This window comes from Sorex araneus, chromosome 5 (assembly GCF_027595985.1).
Source record: "Sorex araneus isolate mSorAra2 chromosome 5, mSorAra2.pri, whole genome shotgun sequence".
Taxonomy (NCBI): domain Eukaryota; kingdom Metazoa; phylum Chordata; class Mammalia; order Eulipotyphla; family Soricidae; genus Sorex; species Sorex araneus.
The window spans coordinates 40,828,271-40,848,261 of record NC_073306.1 but is presented as its reverse complement, the minus strand read 5'-3'; the positions used below and the strand labels follow the sequence as shown (position 1 = coordinate 40,848,261).

The 19,991-nt window shown below is 38.9% G+C and overlaps 1 protein-coding gene across 5 annotated transcripts in view; it reads left to right on the top strand.

Annotated features, from left to right (window-relative positions):
* Window positions 1-12,723, top strand: part of ZMYM4 (zinc finger MYM-type containing 4) — a 122,382-nt gene extending 109,659 nt beyond the window's left edge. For all 5 annotated transcript variants that reach the window (XM_055137871.1, XM_004614261.3, XM_055137868.1 and 2 more), the window contains 5 exons: window positions 703-854; window positions 4,778-4,889; window positions 7,273-7,521; window positions 8,846-8,975; window positions 10,171-12,723. In XM_055137871.1, coding sequence (XP_054993846.1) covers window positions 703-854; window positions 4,778-4,889; window positions 7,273-7,521; window positions 8,846-8,975; window positions 10,171-10,378 — 851 coding nt within the window. In that variant the 3' untranslated portion in view covers window positions 10,379-12,723. The remainder of the gene's footprint in view (window positions 1-702; window positions 855-4,777; window positions 4,890-7,272; window positions 7,522-8,845; window positions 8,976-10,170) is intronic.
* The last annotated feature ends 7,268 nt before the right edge of the window (window positions 12,724-19,991 follow it).

Here is a 19,991-nt window from a genome sequence, read left to right as displayed (position 1 = left end):
GGATCACACTTGGCAGAGCTTGGGGGACCTACGGGGTGCTGGGGATCAAACCTGGGTTGGCCAAGGGCAAGGCAAGTGCAAGAGATCCCACCTGCAGGATCTCTCTGTCTCTGAATTTTATTTTTTAAATTGGTCCTCCTATTAGTCCTCAGGAGGCCCAGAGTCCGCTGGTTCCGTGTGAGGGCCTGTGGAGCTGTGCCGCTCAGGGGTCTCCAAGATTGCACCTGGTAATGCTCAGAGGGGCCGACCCTCACTGTGAGTTCTTTAAATGTATGCTCATGTTTTCCAGATTGATCAGATATTAGAAACTCAATTCTCTCCAGCTCTCACATAATTAATATTTTGTGAAATAGACTTTAATCTTTTTATAGCAAATTCTTTTCTTGTCCCCTCATCTTAAAAGGTCTAGAGTTAATGTTATATCTTCCAGAATGCAACCTGACCCTTTATTTGATATTTCATCTTCTGCTTTCATATCATTCTGTCTAGATAAAACTCTCATCATATATGCATCATTGTCTTTATTTTAACTTTATTTATTTAACTTTATTTAAAGAAGGCTTTAGGTCACCTTCAATCTTGATCTGTTCTCCAGTCTATATCACATGGATGAGATACAGAGGAGATCAGTGTTTATTCAGTAAATCGGATAATGTGTTTGTATTTTGAATTAATGTTTAGATATTTTCTACCTTTTCACAGTTCGCTCTATCAAATTGAAGGAAGATATTCTGTCCTGCACTTTTGCTGAGTTGAGCTTGGGCTTATGCCAGTTTATCCAAGAGGTGCGGAGACCAAATGGTGAAAAATACGATCCAGACAGTATCTTATACTTGTGCCTTGGAATTCAGCAGGTATCAGATTAAATACTTGTTATCGAATCTGTTGCATTTTAAATGATCATTGTTGGCATAGAGTTCTGTACGAGGGGGTTTCTCTTCATTGTTAGTGAGATTAGTATATTCTTCCTTGGAAGCATTTTGAACACACATTTTAGGTTTTTTGTTGTTCTTTTTCTGGGCACTAGTCCAGTGTGGTGCTCCATGATCTCTTCCACTGTGCTCAGGGACCTACACAGTGGCAGGGATCAATCATTGGTCTCTCTCACATAAAGCCTAAGGGCCGTCCCTTGAAGCACCTCATTGAACCATCTCCCCAGCCTCTCAGAAATATTTTTGGTGTTCTTTTTTTTTTTTTTTTTTTTTTTTTTTTTTTGCTTTTTGGGTCACACCTGGCGATGCACAAGGGTCACTCCTGGCTCTGCACTCAGGAATTACCCCTGGCGGTGCTCAGGGGACCATATGGGATGCTGGGAATCGAACCCGGGTCGGCCGCGTGCAAGGCAAACGCCCTACCCGCTGTGCTATCACTCCAGCCCCTGGTGTTCTTATTATTAAAAAGTAACTCGCTTTTAGTAGTCCATAGGTATCATTCCATGAAATTAGAAATAAACATAATGTCCACCAAAGTGGACATGGCAAAGTAAGTTTTAGTATATATTATGTAATTCAATAGATGTTATTTATAATGTGGCTTCTAGTAACAAAAACAAACAGGAAGGAGCTTGGGTACTTTTCCTGCATGAGGCCAACTCAGGTTTAAATGGTTCAATCCTTAGCACCGCATATGGCCCCTGAGTGCCACCAGGGATCATTCTTGATCGCTGAGCTTAGAAATAGCCCCTGAGCACTACTGGGTTCAATCCAAATCACCCTCAGATCCCCATCCTCACTAAGGAAGGAAGGAAGGAAGGGAGGGAGGGAGGGAGGGAGGGAAAGGGAGGGAAAGGGAGAGGAGAGAGGAAATGTAAGAAGGCAGTGGTGGGAGATTGGATTTGAAATATGCCTGAAATGCTATTGTCAAAGACTATACGTAGATTGAAAACTTTAAGTAAAACCCAACTTCTAAGAGTACTGTTTTATGTTAGTTTAGTACTTTAAAAATTGGTAAAGTAAATGCACTATAAAATAAACTGTGTAATATAAAACATAACATGTTACAGTGAACCTCAAGTCTGGGTGCTGGAGTTCTATATGTTGAGATCATGAGTCAAGCAACTTGCCCACGATCCTAGGGGTAGTTAGCATTGGCGCCAGGTGGTCCTACTTCAGAATATGCTTATGATCACTGTTGTGAACTGTCTGGTATTCACGGCAGTTCTCTGTAATCAGGAATATTTTCCCTATCAGCTGGATTAAAATATTGAAGATTGTGAGGTTTCATAATACAAAATACTAAGGACAGTACATGCCTTGTTTTTAGAGGTCTTATTAGAGGACAAGTTCATTGTGGCCATTGAAACTTTAAATACAAATTCTTCAATCTAGTGAACCCATTATTCACATAGAATAATATAGGTATACATACACATATTTATGGTAAAATGCCTGTAGCTTATAATTACCATTTTAAAGTACTCAGTTCAGTATAAGTACATTCATAATGTTGGGCAACTGTCACGACTGTCCAGTTGCAGAGTATCTTCTGGGTGGAAAACCCTTGCTCATTAAGCAGCATGCCACATTACTTCCAGTTACTCATTTGCTGTAGTCCTGAATAACCAGCCACAAATCTACTTTGTGTGTATGAGGATTTGTTGATTCTGATATTTCACATAAGTTGAATTGTATGTGCCTTTTTTGTGCCTGTCTTCTTTTAGTTGTTTTCAAGGTTCATCATTATTGTAGTATGAATCACTCTGCATCCCCACGCTGAACCTTTGAGCATGTTTTTCTTGTGGTTTGATTATTTTGTCCCTACCCCGTTGTGCTCAGGGCTTATTCCTGGCTCTGCTTTCAGGATTTGTTCCTAGCTGTGCCTTTGGGGGACTGTATGGGGTGCCTGGGCTCAAGTCTGAGTCAGCCATTTGCAAGACACATGCAAGGCCCAACTCCTATACACTTCAGCCCTGAATCATTTCACTTTTTGGTCAGATAATACTCCATTGTTTGTGGCACCGTCAGTTTATTCATCCACTTAAATCATTTCTACCTTTTGGGACTCTTGGAATTATGAACATACATATCTATGTATCTATATATAGATACGTATATATATATACACACACACAAGGTCATTTTTAGGTACATGTGTAGGAGCAGAACTATAGCCAAATGTTTTGTGATTAGCTTACTAAGGAACCACCAAACAATTTTCTATATATATACAGATATACATGTATATACATATATGTGTCCTGTATTATGGTCTCAGAAGCAATGTTTGAGGATTTCATTATTTCCACATCCTTGTCAATTCTTAATAACCATTCATTAGGTATAAAGTAATACTGCATTGTGGTTTTGATTGATATTTCTTTAGTAACTAGTGAAATTGGGCATATTTTCCTATGCTCTTTTGGATGCATATATATCCTTCTTGAAGAAATATCTGAGTTCTTTGCCCATTTTTAAATTTAATTCTTTGTCATTGAATATGTCACTGAATAATTGTTATAGTTCATATTCTCAATATTATTCTTCAGATATTTAAAAATGTCTACAATTCTCTGGGTTTTCTCTTTAGTTTCATTGATGTTCTTACATGCACATAGTATTTTGATAAAGCTTATTCTTGTTCTTATGCTTTTGGTGCTATATCTGAGAATCTAATGCCTAATTCAAGGTCATCTCAATTTACCCACCTTTTACTCAGAATAGCTCTTCTATTTATGTCATTGATCTATTTTTGACATCTTTGGGGTAGGGGGTGGGAGTTCTCCCATGTGTTGCTCAGGGGGCTCAGTCATTATCTGCTCTTTATCGCGCCGAGTAGTGCTGTTGGCCACAAGAGCAACTGTGGTGGTGCTTGGGGTAGTGGTGGGGGAGTTGACAGGCCATGTGGTGCCAGGAATTGGGTCAGAACCTCTGTGTCATAGGAATTCTTTCCCCCTTTGGGCTATTATCCTCGCCCTCCAGTTGTTTTTTTTAAACAATATTTTACACAACTGCTATTTCTTTCCTGTGATTTGTGCATCTTGATAGTTATAATTAGTATTATTTTACTTCCTATAATAAGACTTAAGCATTTGGGTTTGGGGGAATCACACACTAGGTTGTTCTCAGGACTCACTCCTGGCTGTGTTCCTGAGGGGCTTGGGTGACCTTATGTGGTGTCAGGGGTTAGACCCAGGTTGCTCCCATGCCAGACAATCACCCTGCTTGGTGTACTGTCTCTCCAGCACAGACTTAAACTTTCAAAGCTTTCATTGTGTGATAGAGTTGAGTGCTGTGATAGAAAAGCTCTTAAAATTTGAGTTTTCAGTTTACTTGACAATAATTGAATTATTCAAGGAAATATTTTGTGATGAGTCTGAAACACTAAGAACACATAGATAAATATTGTGAGTTACAAAAAGTGATTTGAGAAATAATGCATTATAACCAGTTTTTATTAGGTTTCTTAAAATTGAAATTTCAGGGTTTTGTTTCATTTTGTTGGTGCTAGAACTTGAGCCCAAGGCCTCACACATGCAAGCTTGGCAAGTGCTCCGTCACTGACCCTCTATGTGAATGGGTTCTTAAATTATTTGCTATAATTATTCTGTACTAGCTTGCTTTTAAAAGAAAACAACTTCTTTGTAAGATCAATGTTTGAAATACTATGAGTGCATTTGGCAGCAATTTTTATCTTGAATCCTGATATTTGAACGTATCTCTGTAAAATACTTAGTATTGAAGTGGTTCCAGTGTTGTATGGGAAAAAATTAGAAGTAAACTATATTCCTTGAAACATTTTCTTTATACCAACATGTATGTTTCATTTTTTTCTCTTATAGTACCTGTTTGAAAATGGTAGGATAGATAACATTTTTACTGAGCCCTATTCCAGATTTATGATCGAACTTACCAAACTCTTGAAAATATGGGAACCAACAATACTTCCTAATGGTAGGATGACAACTTTTATTTTGATCTTTTCATAATGCTTTCTGTATTGCTTGTTTGTAATTATCTTTTTATTTATAAATTGTTCATTTTATATTTCTGTCCTGATTTATAACATCTGGACTTTGAGAGAAAAGTGGTTTTTTTTAAAAATTGTTTTAATGAACTATAACTTCTGTACAGTGCATGTACATGTATTAACTGTTGTATACAAAAAATAACGGGACCAAGTTGACTTTTTAGGAACTTTTTTAAAATCTAGTAGTTTTAGTAAAGTTGCACACTGTATCAGTTCCATTTCTAGTCTACTTTTAGCAGTGTACAACTTTCCAAATGGCTTACAAAAAGTATAGTGAGCTGGTTGTTAGGAGAGTTGAGTCTTGGGACCAGGCACATAGTTGCAAAGGGGTTGACAACTTGAGCATATGCCTTGCATGTATGAGCCCCAAGTTCAATCTTCAGCACTGCTGTATGAGGCCCTCTTTGACCCTGAGCAGTGCTGGTTGGCTCTGGTGAGCTTCTGCACCACTGGTCCAAGCAATAAATGGTTTAGTCTGATGGGCTAAGTACCACTGGGAGTGGTCCCTAGGCCCCTGAGCACTGGGAGCCACCCCTAAGAAGAGAATTAAGCTTTTTCCCTAAAATTGGAGAGTTTGAAGATGGTGTTCAGGAATTTGTTTTGGTTTTTGTTAGGTTCCAGAGTGCCTGTGAAACATTTTGAGTGGCATGTTCACTTGATGGTCTTAGCATTTTAAAAGGGTGCTAGTGACGTCAAGTTAGAAGAGATTAATTTATAATTTTAGAGGGTTTCCCAAGAGTAGGATGGAAGTATAGTAGCGAAGCAAACAGAAGTACAAGGAGAACAATAGAAAAGACCTACATTTACAGAACATTATAAAAAGACTTGAGGAAAGGTTTACTCATTTTCACTCTTAATGCAAGTCCTTGGGTTTTCAAAAAAATGAGTTGGAAGTAATCACATGTATCATTAAAAATAAGAGTGTAAGAGAGAGCGTCCTATCTTTAGATATCACAGCCAGGTAAAATGAACCAGTCAGCAATAACTGTAATGATCTCAAACAGGAGTATCTCAACCACAGTCATGGGCTAGATCTGACCTCCTTTTTTTCTCTATTGCCCATGAGTTAAAAAGGGTTTATTCTTTTAAAAAGTAAACCCCCTTCCCTATGTTGACAGTGTTGTTATGAATGGAGGTTGCATACACACCTGTTTGTGGGATTGGCTCTTCCTGCCATGGTACTCACAAGTGCACATTAGGTTTGTGGTACTTGCACAGTGGACTGTGGTGCTAATCAGGGTTTCTGCTCCTTTTGTTGTGATGTTTACACTTCTGTTTACTGGGGCACACTCATATAAGGCACACAAATTCTGATTGTGGTGCTTTCCAGCATCTTGTGGTGTTTTAAAAGGACAAAGTTGGGGGCTGGAGCAATAGCACAGCGGGTAGGGCATTTGCCTTGCACGCGGCTGACCCTGGTTCAGTTCCCAGCATCCCATACGCTCCCCTGTGCAGAGCCAGGAGTAACCACTGTGCATCGCCGGGTGTGACCCAAAAAGCAAAAAAATAAGGAAAAAGTTGGTGGTGCCACAGCCAGAAATTATGGACAGTGACTGATGGCAGACAGACAGAGTGGCCAGGACTGTACCTGGCACTGTGGAACGTTGGGAATTGGAACTCATGACTATTTTCTGTAAGCTGGTGATCTGAGCCCCTGTACTGTTGCTCCACACCTGATTCTTAACCTTTTTAAGTCATTGAGGGAAATGAAAAGAAGAAAGTACTTGCTGTATGGAAGTAAATTTTTAAAAATTCAATTTCATATATATAAATAAATTTTATTGGTTATGCAACACTTATTTGTTTATTATTTATAGCTCCATATCTTTTTAATAGCAGGATTGTTCAGAGCCTTCATGGACCTCAATGCTGAAAATGTTTTTGTTTTTGTCTTGTTTTGGGGCCATACCCAATGGTACTTAGGGGTTACTCCTGACTCTGCACTCAGGAATTACTTTTGGTGGTGTGCTGGGGACTGTATGGAGTCCTGGGGATCAAACCTGGGTTGGCTGCATGCAAAATAAGCACCCTGCCCACTGTACTATTGCTCCAATCCCTGCAAGTATTTTTCATCTGGACCTTTACCAGCGCTTGTTCCTAAGTATCAATAAGTTTAAAGAACTTTCACGATGTCTACTTCAGTGGACTCATCTGCTCTTTTCTTTGTAGTGCCTTTTCTGTTTCTCTGTATAAAAGTTAGAAAGGAATTATTGATCTTCTCTTTCTTCCTTTTCTGAGAATTTGGGGGATGACTTAATCTTTACTTAGAAAGCTCAGTACCATTTCTTTTCTCCTCCTTTTGTCCAGGTTACATGTTCTCTCGAATTGAAGAAGAGCATTTGTGGGAGTGCAAACAGCTGGGTGCTTATTCACCAATTGTCCTCTTGAACACCCTCCTTTTCTTCAATACCAAATACTTTCAGCTGAAGAATGTTACTGAGCATTTAAAGCTTTCATTTGCTCATGTGATGAGACGGACCAGGACTCTGAAGTATAGCACCAAGATGACATACCTGAGATTCTTCCCACCGTTACAGAAGCAGGAATCAGAATCAGGTAAGGATAGAGTCTCTTAAGATTTCTATCTGAAGTGTTAAACTACAGACTTACTGGACTTGAGAGATGGTGCGGGGATAAGGCTCTTGCCTTGTACATGGCTGGGCCCAGTTTGATCCCTTGGCAGAGCCAGGAATAAGCCCTGAACACTGCTTCGTGTGGTTTTAAAAAAAAATCTAAGTGGACAAAAAATTAAATATGCATACTTCAGAGGTTAACTATAAATTCTAGATATGAAAGAACTATCAACTTTTTTGAAGAAGTTGTTTAAGGGGGGGCTGGAGTGATAGCACAGTGGGTAGGGCGTTTGCCTTGCATGCGGCCGACCCAGGTTCAATTCCCAGCATCCCATATGGTCCCTGAGCACCGCCAGGAGTAACTCCTGAGCATCTCCAGGTGTGACCCAAAAACCAAAAAAAAAAAGTTGCTTAAGGGGCTGGAGCGATAGCACAGCGATAGGGTATTTTGCCTTGCACGTGGCCGACCTGAGTTCGATTCCGAGCATCCCATATGGTCCCCTGAGCACCGCCAGGAATAATTCCTGAGTGCAGAGTTAGGAGTAACCCCTGTGCATCACTGGGTATAAGCCAAAAAGAAAAAAAAAATTTTTTTTTTTGATTAATTCTCATTTTTTTTCAATTTAATTGTTTATGACAGAGCCAGAATAATAGTCATTTTCCTTTTTTTTTTCCTTTTTTTTTTTTTATCCCCACTGTCTATGTGGCTAATGATTTTCACTTGACTCTTTCTTTACTTAGAGGCAAACGCCCTACCCGCTGTGCTATCGCTCCAGCCCCAATTTTTCTTCTTTTTTCTTCCTCCTCTTTTTTTTTTTTGATTCCACACACAGCAGTGCTCAGGGTTTACTCCTGTTTCTGTGCTCAAGGATACATTTGATGGGGGTTGGGATAACATACAAGGTGCTATGGATCAAACCTGGATTGACTGCACACAAGGCAATGAGCCTACGTGCTTTTCTATCTCTCCAACACCCCACAATTATTGAATGTTATATAAAGAGCAACTTCTACCCCAATCTCTACTCTAGCAAAAAAGCAAGTGGAAGCTTGTTCTCTTTAGCTTGCTGTGTTTTAAAAACCATGTGCATGTGGAACCCTGGGTTTGATCCTGCTACCCTCTAGTACCAGCAGGTGTGCACTACACACATATACACACGCTATCTTACAGTTAGATCGGTGCTTTGTAAGTATATATTGAATGGATAAGTGAAAGGAAAGGAAGCAGGATAGTTCTATCCAGAAGGAAAGCTCATTGGGTATCTTGAAACCTAACCAAAGCACTTGAAATCTTCTTATTTTCCAAGATAAGCCAACTGTTGGCAAGAGAAAACGAAATGAAGATGAAGAAGTTCCAATGGGTGTGGAGATGGCAGAAAATACTGATAACCCTCTAAGATGTCCAGTTCGACTTTATGAGTTTTACCTGTCAAAATGGTAAGTGATCTTTCTCTGAAATAAAAGATACAATGCATTTCAAGAGAAACTAATTATTTTGGATTTCAGATTTTTGAATATCAAAAATGCTGCAGATCTCCTACTTCAGACAAATATTTACTGTTCTCCGTTTTAGCCCCATTCTTTTATTTGCCTGGATTTCAAATCAAGATACTTTTTATAACTTCAAAAAACAAAAATCAGTGCCATTGTTTGAGCTTTGCAAGAATCGCTCAACATTTTTGTGAGAACTAAACTTGCATGATTTTATTAAAAATAGCAATTTAGGGGCTGGAGAGATAGCGCAGACGTCTGAGTGTAGGCTTTGCACGTAGGAGGCCCAGGTTCCATCTTGGCGTCACACGATCCCCTGAGCACAGAGATGGGAGTGGCCCCTGAGCACCACTGGTGTATACCTAAAACCAGAAAGGAAAAAAGGGCAGTTTGGAGGAAAGGTTACAGTGCTAAACCTATAAATGGAATTCCTTAATTATTGAAGAATTAAAATATTTTAGTGGTTCTTTTCTTCAGAAACATTTTGACTTGGGATGATAAGATACATGCTAAAGCAGGTTTTGTGCCATACCTGGTGATGCTTAGGGTTTGCTCCTGGCTCTGCACTCAGAATCAATTCTGTTTGTGCTCCAGGAACCATATGGGATGCTGGGGCTCAAACCTGAGTTTGGATTGGCCATATGTAATTCAAGCACCCAGCCTGCTGTGCTATCTCTCCAGCCCCAATAAAGCAGTTTTTTTTCTCAAAGAAATATAATAACTGGGCTTGCCCATTGATAATTTTTATTGAGTGCTTTTGGGGTTCATTCCAGGATATTGGGCGCTTTAAGATATGTGGTTCTCAGCCACACTGTCACATGTGAGTTTAAATTTTTATTGCTTCAAATAATCTTTTAAATACTAAAGTTTGTGAAGGATTTATACTTTTGTCTTCTATTAACATTATACTCACTTCCGAACCAGTGTGATTTCTTGAATGTGGGAGAAAAGTGCAGACTGCTTGGATGGTGGGGGGTGTGGTGGGAAGAGATGAAGATCTAAGCTTACCTTTCTCTGTGGATATGTTGCTTCTTTTAGTAGGGAAAAGTTAAAAGCCGTTTTATAAAATGGAATTACATTATTTTCTGTGTTTTCTGATTCCAAATTTTCTTTTTTCTCTCTCTTTTCCTACCCCTGATAGTTCTGAGAGTGTGAAGCAGAGGAATGATGTGTTTTACCTTCAACCTGAGCGCTCCTGTGTTCCGAACAGCCCCATGTGGTACTCCACATTTCCCATAGATCCCGGGACCCTGGACACCATGTTAACACGTATTCTTATGGTCAGGGAGGTACATGAAGAACTTGCCAAAGCTAAATCTGAAGACTCTGATGCTGAGTTATCAGATTAGAGCAGAAATAGGGTTCCTATTTTCATACACATTGGTATGCACCAAACTGTGAATTGCATCCAGCTTTGGAAAACGATGTATAAGCCCAAGTCCTCTTGACTTGATTATAAATATTGGAAGACTCGTGAACCACAGTGTGGATGTACAAATGAAAACTGAAGGAAAGAATTTGAACTGAAGAATGTTCTTCTTTGGCAGTGCTATAGTTCTTAGATATGTTCAGAATGACTAACCAATTTCTCTGAGTGGTGCATAATCTTATTTTGTTTGGGAATAACAAATTGTGGAATATTTTTAAGGAAAACTGTTGTATAAAACTCTACCATAGTAACCTTAGACCTTAGAGAGGTAGCTTTGGAGTGAAACCTTGGCTGCAGTAGGCTACTTACACAAGTCCTGTGTAAAAGTTAGGGAGAAACCAGAACTGAATTAAGAATGACATCAGATAAGTACTGTTGGACCTGGACTTGAAGACCCAATAAGAATATACAGCTTGTGTATTTTTTGTTGTTGTTGTTTTTTGTTTTTTGTTTTGAAGATAGAGTGAAATGGTTTTGCTATTGATTTTCACTGCCAAGCCAATTCTGTGACGACCAGAAGCCCCTGGTGCTTTTGCCTTTGGCCCCTGTCATTAGGGAAAAGCCTTCTCTGCTCTTCACAGATTGTGTCCCTCTGACTCTCTGGGTCTTGATTTTGCAGCCATGGGTCTGGATGTGGGTAAATTGAGGAAAAGGGTCCGATACTCTGCAAATTGATTATGTACACAGGAAAATCTGTGACGCCCATTGGATCCCAGCTCTCTTGAAATGTGTGTTGAAAGCCCACTAAAATACCTACTTCTGGGTCTTGGCCTTTATTGCTGCTGTCTCATAGCATGGGCTGTGGTACAGAGAAATGGGGTTCTCCTTTTGTTTTCATTTTATCCCCAAAGGGCAGCTTTCCTCCCTTTGTTTTATCTTCCTTCTTCCCAAATAATCCCAGTTATTTTCTGTTTTCCCAATTATTTTGTTATTTTCCCAATTTCTGGAGGCCCTTGTCATTTCAAAACAGAATAGTCTCTTCTTATTCTGGCAACCCTGTGGGGGAATTCCACAAAGATACAGTATTACTTAGCTGTCAGACATGGTAGAAAGGTCCTAGTATGTTCCTATATAAAGCATTTGGAAAAATGACTTTGTTGCCCTATGAAACTTGAAAGTAGGAATTCTGGGGTTAGGATACAAAAACATTGATTGTCTTGCATATCCACAAGCAGAACATCTTATTATAGCATTTATTTCAAACTTTAGCTGTTTTCGTAGTTCTATGAGGATTGCAAGTCATAGGTGTGTTTGGCATATCAATCCATGTCTCAACTTCATTCTCAGTTTCATTCCTCACAAATTGTGATTCAAAGCTTTTATGATGTTGACCAACACAGAACTTTTTCTTTTGACCCCTGTAATAGAAATGAAAATAATCCAAAAATCATCTTAGAATTTTAACCTTGAAAGTCTTTTTCAATATATGCCCCTCCCCTTTTTAAAGTGGGGTTGACAGGTGTATTTTTTTTAAATAAATAAAAGTCATTTACTTATAATAAAAATTTTAAAGTAGGCCTTTTGACATTGTGTACTTGATGGTTCTTTCTCTCCCTCTCTCTCTGCTTGTAACAAATTTTGTTTTGTTATCAAGAACTGTGTGAAAGAAGTAAATCTGCCCTGATTCTGTATGATTAATTCCATCTGTGTTTGTCATTGCTGACTGGAAAACTTCTTTCTTCCAGACTGTTTGATATGGAGGAAAAACAATTGGATTGTCTGCTAAGTCTGCAAATAAACTATCCAGAAATATCAGGTGTAGTAGTCCCCACTGTACAAGTTTTATGGTTTATATAAGCACTAACATTTTTCTCTTCTGTAAGTTGTATTAAAAAAAAAAAGATGCTGTTGGCATAGTATATAAATTGTTATAAAACACCAGAAAGAAAAATTCTGTATCTTTCAACTGAAAACAGCCAATACCCTGATAAATGACTGTATCAAGTTTTCACTTGCATGTTAGTCCACAGAGTTGTCCAGATTCTAAATTCACTCGTAAAAGAAAATAGCGATTCATTATTGGTCGTCATCATAAGTGTAGCTGTTTATGTATGTTGAGGTTATTTGCTTTTTTTTTGTTTTATGAAAATTATGTAAATTTTGTATTTTCCTCCCAGGGGAGAAAAAAAACAAAACATCAAACAAGAGAAACACCTAAATTATCCTTTGTTTTTTTGTTTTTTTTTTATAAACCACATTTGGGTTTTCCCCTTACAAAAACCACAGGAAAAGTCCCTTAGAATAAAGCAGTATATTTGTATTTGATGGGTGAGTTATTTTTTTTTATGTCTTAAAAGTATTTTTAATATTTTATTTCTTCTTTGACCCTATTGGTGTAACCCAGCAGATGGTAACATTACAAAGAAAGTTAGTTTTAGAAAATTAATTATTTGGGTTTTATCTAGTCTAGTAAACATTGTTTCACTGCAGGATCTTTCATTTCTATCAAAAGCTTTTTCCCAGTTTTAATTTATTGGCTCTAGTCAGAAATCCTGAGTGCTAGAAATACTATTATTTATACATTCGGCTTCAGACAAACTTTTAAAAAACATTCACAAAGCTTTCATTAGTTCAGATCAAACAGCTTTGAAATTGTGATATGGAATAAAGGATATGGGGACCGGAGAGAGAGAGTGTAGTGCGCAGAGTGCTATTCTAAGTATATATGCCTATTAGAAAATATGAGCATAAATGTGAGGAATTTTTCTTAGTCCCTGAGACTTTCTGGGTCATGTGCAAATATACGTTCAAATTCAGTGTTTCTTTCTACCTGTGGCATTCTTAGTTTTATAAAATTAGTTTTCAAAAAAGTCTGAGGGGAAGTGAGTCTCTGAAAATGAATGCTTTTTGTTCAATTTAGGTTTTAATTTTCTACATTAATAAAAAGATTTGCTATGTAACAGATTTGAAATTTTAGTAAAGAATTATATAATGTCCCTAATCCTCAATGAGTACTAATCTGTTTATCATACTTTTCAACTGTTGTGGGAAAATAATATTTGAAAGGCATCGTTACAAATCAGGAAGCTCCAGTGCTTTTGATACACTAATTGTATAGCTTTAGGTAAATTCCTTAACCTCTCTGTGCCTCTATTTTCTCTTAAGGTCAATAACTAGCTTCTTTGTTATTGAGTGTGGCACCGATAAGCACATTTTAGTTGGTATGTATTTTTAATAACATACCAGTTGTTAGGTATGCAGTAAGAACTTACATGAATATTAATCATCCTAAAGCAACCTGAATTTTCACTAATTTTGCTGCCTTTGATTCTATAAGTAATATATGATCAATTATACATATATGGGTTAAGTATTTAGAATACTACTATGTTACTTAATTCATTTGTGTTGCTTATTTTCAGTAGTAGACAGTATAAAATGCATAATTGTATATAATCTTGAAAAGGGAAGAAATACATGATATATAAATAGATAAACATTGCTATAGTTCTTTCGGTTTAATTAGAGAAGAAACTTACATCTGTGAGACATCTTTTACATGGTAGTGGTTAGATGCCCTCATGTAGGATCATGACACCTGTACACTGTATAACCCCTGAACTTGTGCATGCTCGCGTTTGCATGTACACAAACTTCATTAGATGAACCATTTTCCATAATTTACTTATTTTGAATGAGGCTCCACATCCTCTCTTGGGGCACAAGGCAGTGCCCAGAATCAAATTTGGAGCTCCTACAGTATGCAAAGCATATGCTCTGTTCCTTTGAACTGTCTCCTAGGCTAGATAACTAAGCAGTCTCTTCCTTCATATGAGGTAGCATGTTACAGAGTACCTTGCAACTAGGTGGCAACATTTTTTTTTCTTCTTTTTGGGTCCCATCCGACAATGCTCAGTGATTATTCCTGGTTATGTACTCAAGAATTACTCCTGGCAGTGCTTGGGGGACCGTATGGGATGCTGGGGATCAAACCTGGGTCAGCCACATGGAAGGCAAACGACCCATACTGCTAAATTTTGACCAGTGGAGTGAATGCAGATATTACTGTGGGTTGTCATTAAAAGGAAGTGGTTTGGTGTTAGAGAGATTGTACCGAGGTTAAGGCTCGTCTTGCAGACGTCTGTTTGATTCCCAACACCTCATATACACATATACACACCTAAGGACAGTCAGTCGTCACCCCTAAGCACCGTGGGAAAGGGAAGAATTTGCTTTCCTCTTCTAATTTACCTTTTCCTAAAGGCCAGAGTAGGAAATTTCTGCCAGTGCTGTCAGGGTGATCTAGTTTGTTCTGTGTGGGGAAAGGGAAGAATATCAGAGGCATATTAATCTTGTGTAGCAGACAGTTATCTCCTAGACTTCCTACTAGTTTAGAGAGAATCTAACCACTTGCATATGTGAGGTCCTGATTCCATCCCTGGCTCTGGAGAAACAAAGGAAGGAAATACTCCATATTTTAGAGGGGTTTCTCAAGTAGTACTTAGGGACCTGGGAGACCATCCTCAGAATAATACTTGGCCTGCACAGTTCAGTGCTGGAGCCTTGTGGTTTGGGTCTGCTTGAAATCCCTATCTCAATTAAGCCTCTTATTACTGTTTTCTGATAGCTATAGTATGCCCAGTATGCTATTTAATAGAGAACTGAAAGTTCTGTTCCAGACTATAAGAGTATTGCATATGACTGACCTGGAATAGGTACTTGGCATCCCATATGGTCCCCTGAGCACCACCAGGAGTGGTGGTGGTGATTCTTCAGTGCAGAGCCAGGAGTAACCCCTGAGCATCTCCAGATGTGACCCCAAAAGACCTCTTCCTCCTCCCCGCCCTCCCCTCCCCAAAAGTTGCTTTTGATGGTTCTGGAGCCCAAAGTATCAAATGTACCACACATCAAACCCAGGGCATTTCCTTCTCCAGTCCTTTGAGATGTTTCCCAGGTACAGGTGTTTTTTTCTTTAGTGCTATTGTTATATCCTCAGACAGGTCAAAATTAAACCAGTGATCTGGGGACAATGTAATTTAGTGACAATTTAGTGACAATGTAAGGATATTCTTACAAACCTTTTAAAAAATCTAAAGGAGGCTGTGTGATTGTACAGCAGGTAAGGTGCTTGCCTTGCACGTGGCAGACCTGGGTTAGTCTCCTGGCATCTCTTAGGGACCCTGAGCATTGCCAGAAGTGATTGCAGAGTGCGAAGCCAGGAGTAACCCCTGAGCATTGATGAGTGTGGTATAACAAAAATAAGGCCCTGGGCCATAGCAATAGTATAGTAGATAGGGCTCTTGCCTTGCATAGCACGAACCTGATTTGATTCCTAGGTTCTCATATTGTCCCAGGAGTAATTCTTGAGTGCAGAGCCAGAGGGAATCCTTGAGTATTATCAGGTGTGACCCCAAAAGAAAAAAAGCTCTCCTACATGCAAAAGCAAATGTGAAACTATATTTATTCTAGAGAACAATCAAATAGTTAAAGAAGTTAAATTGTTTTAACTAAAAAACTTCACCTAGGGATTGGTGTGAACTGGAGCGATAGCGCAGCAGGTAGGGCATTTGCCTTGCATGCAGCCGACCTGGGTTCCATTCCTCTGTCCCTCTCGGAGAGCCCGACAGCTACTAAGAGTATCCTAGCAGAGCCTGGCAAGCTGACCATGGAGTATTCGATATGCCAAATACAATAACAACAGTCTCACAATGGAGATGTTACTGGTGCCTGCTCGAGCAAAATCAATGAGCAACGAGATGATAGTTGTAGAGGTATTGGTTTTAGAATATTTGAATATAATAAATTATTGTGAACAACCATATAAAAAAAATAAAACAAAAACTTCACCTACATTAGCATACTACTATCAAATGCTTTTGTTATTTTTGTCTTTAAGCCACACCTGATACTCCTGTCTTACTCTTGGCGCTGTTCTCAAGGATCACTCCTGGAAGCGTGCAGGGGACCGTATGGGGTGCCAGGGATCCAACCTGGGTCAGCCATGTGCAAGGCAAGCACCCTTGCTCACTATACAGTTGCTATTGCTCCAGCCCCAAGTGCTTTTTTCGTTTTGTTTTGGAGGCTGACTGTTCAGTGAGTAGCATATTAGCCAGTGGATTATTCTTTCCAACCCCATGGGTTTTTGTTTTGGATTTTGGTGTTTGGGCCATACCCCGTAGTGCTGAGGGCTTCCCTCTGACTCTTGCCTCAAGGGCCTGGTGGGGCTCAAGGCACCAAGTTGGGCATGTACAAGGTGAATGCTCTACTCCTATAGAGAATACTATTTCCAGTTCAAATGCTCTTTTTTTTAAACCTGCCTAACCCAGTAATTTTAATCTTTAGTGATACATCACCATATCACTGTCATTCCGTTGTTCATCGATTTGCTCTAGCGGGCAAATGTGTGACTTCCTAAGATCGTACATGTAGTGGTAGGTGTTTTGTATATCTAACCATTAAAAATCTATGATTTGAATGATTGTTTCTCCCCAAATGTCTCTCAGCATTGTCTTAAGAAAGAATGTTTATTTTGTTTTAAGTATATTCCAGTTTGTTTATTATGGGTAAATATGCCTCCTGTATGTTTACTGTGATTGAGGAATATTGAAAATTGTCAACAACTTGCAGTCCATTCCTTAACATTTTATTTCATTAAATTAGTATGTTAATGGGGGAAGGGACCCAGCAGTGTTTGCTGAGAATCTAACTTGAGCCAGACACATGCAAGGCCAGCATCTTACCTTGCAATGAGTTAATTTTTAAATTACAGATAAGTGCAGAATTTAAGTTTTTTTTAGACACATCTATTAAAGTCTTATTTTTCTTTATTGCAAGATAAATTGTTTGACTTTCTAATGTTGAATTCTGCATTCTTTGGATAAATCCATGTTAATAATAAACATGTGAACGAACATATGTAGCTCATGGTAGAGCACTAACTTTGCATGTGTGAGGCCCTAGCATAGCAAAAAATATTTTAAAATGGTTTTCGGGGCTGGAGCAATAGGAAAGTGGTCAAAATGTTTGCCTTACACACAGCTCTATCCTTGGCACCACTGGGTCACAGGTATACAAAAACAGTGAATAGATGTACCAGGATTGTTTTGTGCTTTTTCTGTCCAAGTCTTAGATTCTGTCATTTATCCATGAGCCACTGATGGCCTTAGCATTTGGTATATTTGATACACTATCGTCACATTGCTTCTCTACCCTGTTTCAGAGGACAAATTTTGAGAAATGTATTTCCTCATCCTATTTTTTTAAATATCTTTTTACATGTCCAAATTTATTTTTCATGTTTAAATGGACTTATTTTGGAAAAAGAAAATGATTTCTGGGGCTGGAGCGATAGCACAGCGGGTAGGGCGTTTGCCTTGCACACGGCCGACCCAGGTTTGAATCCCAGCATCCCGTATGGTCCCCTGAGCACCGCCAAGAGTAATTCCTGAGTGTAGAACCAGGAGTAACCTGTTCTGTGCATTTCCGGGTGTGACCCAAAAAGAAAAAAAAAATGATTTCTAAGTTTTTTCCTAAGAATTTTGGAGACAAGATCCCTTCTTTGTTTTAGGGGTTTTTTGGTTGGGGAAGGTTTAGGGCCACTACCCCCCTACCCCCAAATAAGGGCTGTTATGGCTCTGTGTTCAGGAGTTGACTCCTCATGGTGTTTAAACTATATATGGGACTAGAGCTTCGATTCTGGGTCTACAGGATGTAAGGCAAGTAAGTACCTTAAGCCCTGTACTATCTTTACTTGCTTAGTCATAGATCCCTTTAACTTCAGTGTCGTGGAGGGTTTTGCCTATGTTTTCTCCCATGTACCTAATGGATTCAGGTCTGATGTTGAGGTATTTAATTCGTTTTGGTCTTTTGTGGATGGGATTATAAAGAGGTCTTTCATTTTTTTACATGTAGCTGCACAATTTTTCTAGCACCACTTGTTAAGGAGGCTTTCCTTGCTCCACTTCATATTTCTTGCTCCTTTTTCAAAGATCAAGCAATAATGTATTTGAGGGTCTGTGTCAGGACACTCAACTCTATTCCGTTGATCTGCAGGTGTGTCTTTTTCAAATACCATGCTGTTTTAATTACTGCCGCTTTGTAGTACAGTTTGAAGTTGGGAAGTGTGATGCCTTCCATCTTTTTCCCATGGATTGCTTTAGCTATTCGTGAGGGTTTATTGTTCCATATAATTTCAGGAGTGTTTTGTCTTGTTTCTTTTATTAAAGTAGCTTTTTTTGTATTTTTCTTCCTACAGGTCTTTTGCCTCCATAGTTAAGCTTTTTCCGTGGTGCTGATTTTCTGAGGCACAATTGTGAATGGGATTTTTTTTTAATACCATTTTCTTCTCTTTCATTATTTGCATATGGGAAAAGCCATTGACTTTTGAATATTGATTTTGTAATCTGCCACTCTACAAATGTAGTTTTCTAGGAGCTTTTTGGTAGAATCATTAGAATTTGCTTAGTATCATGTCACTGTCACTGTCATCCCGTTGCTCATTGATTTGCTCAATTTGCTCAAATGGAGACCAGTAACGTCTCCATTGTGACTTGTTACTGTTTTTGGCATATCGAATATGCCATGGGTAGCTTGCGAGGCTCTGTCATGCAGGTGAGATACTCTTGGTAGCTTGCTGGGCTCTCTGAGAGGGGCAGAGGAATTGAACCCAGGTCAGCCCTGTGCAAGGCACACTCCTTAGCCGCTGTGCTATTGCTCCGGCCCTAACTTAGTATCGTATCATCTGCAAATAATGAGAGCTTGACTTCTTTTCCTAAATTCGGATGCCCTTGATTGATACCTTTTTCTTCCCTAACTAACTGCTATGGCAAGTTGTGTATCATTGCTTCAAATCTGAAGGAAAGAGTCTAGCTGGGGAAGGTATTCTTGGTGAGGCCTTCATTTTATTAAGTTTTTAGTTATGTCTCACCATTGACCTCAGGCCTGTAGAGTTTCATAGGATAGATCTGTTGTAAATCTCAGGGTTGCTCCTTTGTATGTAATTTCTTCTTTCCTCTTGCTGCTTTCAGTATAGTATCTCTGGTATTCGTTATTCTGATTAGGGTATGTCTTAGAGTATTTTTATTGGGGTCTCTTTTAGCTGTTACTCTTTGGGCTTCTTGGATCTGGATGCCTGCATTCTACAAGTCTGGGAACTTTTCAGCAATGATGTTACTATCTCTTTGGGGTTGCCTCCTTGTCCTTTTGGAATGATGATTCTTACGTTGTCCCTCTTAAATTCATTCCATATTTCTCTTGCCCACTCTTGAACTATTTTGAGTTCTTTTTCCATCTTCTGTTTTGCCTGGATGCTTTCTGAAGCTCATTTTCAAGCTCACTTATTCTGTCTTTGGCTGTTGTCATTCCCCTGTTGAGAGCACCCATTGAATTTTTCGTTTTATGTACCGAAATCTTTTATTAATGACACTTTGTAGTTTTCTCATTTGTTCGCATTTCTTTCTGTATTTTACTGACTACTCATTCCACTGTTTCTCTTGTTTCCACTTGTATTTTATTGGGTGTCCAGTCCACTGTTTCTTTGACCTCATTGAACATACTCCCTATTTCATCTCTGAATTCTTTCTATCAGAGAGATT